We start from the raw sequence: 1,382 nt of genomic DNA, 5'->3' as shown, positions 1-1,382 counted from the left end.
CCCCCCCCCCCCCCCTTCTTTTTGTGCCGCAGACCATGGCCGATCGATTGTCTAACAGTATCTCTAGCTGCTCAACAGGCTATTCCCAACTCTCAACAGTTTAGTCGATTCGGTCAGGCCGGTCCCCACGAGCTGTCGGCTACTCAGCAGAAGCCTCTGGACCCCTTCAACCAGGGAGCCACTCCCGCATCTCAACCGCCGTTCGATAACTTTGCGGCTCAGACATCCCAGCCTCCCGCACAGCAGCCCGGTGCCGCTTTCAGCTCCGCGCCCAGCGACTACTCAGCCTATTACACCGCAAACCAGCAGGACCGAAACCCGTACGCCTTCTACGGCCAGCACTTCGGTCAGCAGGGAGCGCATGCCCAGCCGGAGGGCGTCCCCTCGCAGCAGAGGGGCTTTGGAGGCTACAACGCCTCTCAGAGCGATAACCTCAGCCAGTATCCCCAGAGCGGCACCGGCCACAACCAGCCCCGATTCGGTGGCAGCAATGACAACCAGAACAGCGGCCACTCCACCCCCAACCCCGTCACCCAGGCCCAGCAGCAACAGCCTCAGCAGCAGGGAGGCCCCGGCTCGCAGCCTCAGGCCCATGGGCAATACCCCGGATACAACCACCCGTACTACAGCAACCCGTACTACCATCAGTACTACTCGGGCTACGGCCAGGGAGGATTCGGTCCGTACGGCAAGGGCGCCATCTACGGCCAGCCCTACGGCGTCTCTCCCAACGCCCCGTATGACCACACGTCGTCTCCTGGAACTTTTGGACCGTCGTCCCTCCACCGGGAGAGCCCTCTTGGCTCCGGTCTTGGCGACTACGGCCGCGCCGGCTCAGGCCAGGCTGCCAGCCAGCCCGGCCTGGGAGGAAGCAGCTTCGGCGGCATGAACGACAGCTTCTCTCGCGGCGCCTCCTCCTTCCAGTCCCAGGGACAGTCCTTCAGCAGCCAGACGCAGCCCAGCGCCGGATCTTCCGCTGACGACCTGAAGCCCTTCGGCGAGAGCAAGACCGCTTCCGGCCCCTCGCCCTCTCTGGGCGCGCCCCGGCCCGGCTCAGCCACCAACACTGCTCCCGGCGGACAGAGTGGCAGCCTGCCGCCTCCCCAGACGTCCCAGATGGGCGGCGGCTATGGTGGCTACCCTAGCCACCTCCAGGGCCACGGCCTCCACGGAAGCGGCGGCTACGGCATGGGCGCCGGCGCCGGCGGCAACCAGCACAGCACCCCCTATGGCTCGTACGGCCAGGGCGGGTTCGGCAGCGGAGGCTACTACAGCACCGGTCAGCAACAGCAGCAAGGCCAACAGCAGCAGCAACGCGGCGGCTGGGGCGGAAACTACCATTAGTGGGGTAGAAACCGTGAAGGAAAACGACGAGGGCGATA

General features: G+C 65.6%; 1 protein-coding gene across 1 annotated transcript; it reads left to right on the top strand.

Moving 5' to 3' along the window:
* Positions 1-66: 66 nt before the first annotated feature.
* BBK36DRAFT_117380 (hypothetical protein) lies at positions 67-1,382 on the top strand (the record flags this gene model as incomplete). The annotated part of the gene is made up of 1 exon (XM_024895884.1): positions 67-1,382. A coding segment is annotated over one exon (1,278 nt), but the record flags the coding sequence as incomplete, so codon positions are not given.

Source organism: Trichoderma citrinoviride (genome assembly GCF_003025115.1).
Source record: "Trichoderma citrinoviride strain TUCIM 6016 unplaced genomic scaffold BBK36scaffold_342, whole genome shotgun sequence".
NCBI classification, from domain to species: Eukaryota; Fungi; Ascomycota; class Sordariomycetes; order Hypocreales; family Hypocreaceae; genus Trichoderma; species Trichoderma citrinoviride.
This window is presented reverse-complemented; position numbering and strand designations above follow the sequence as displayed.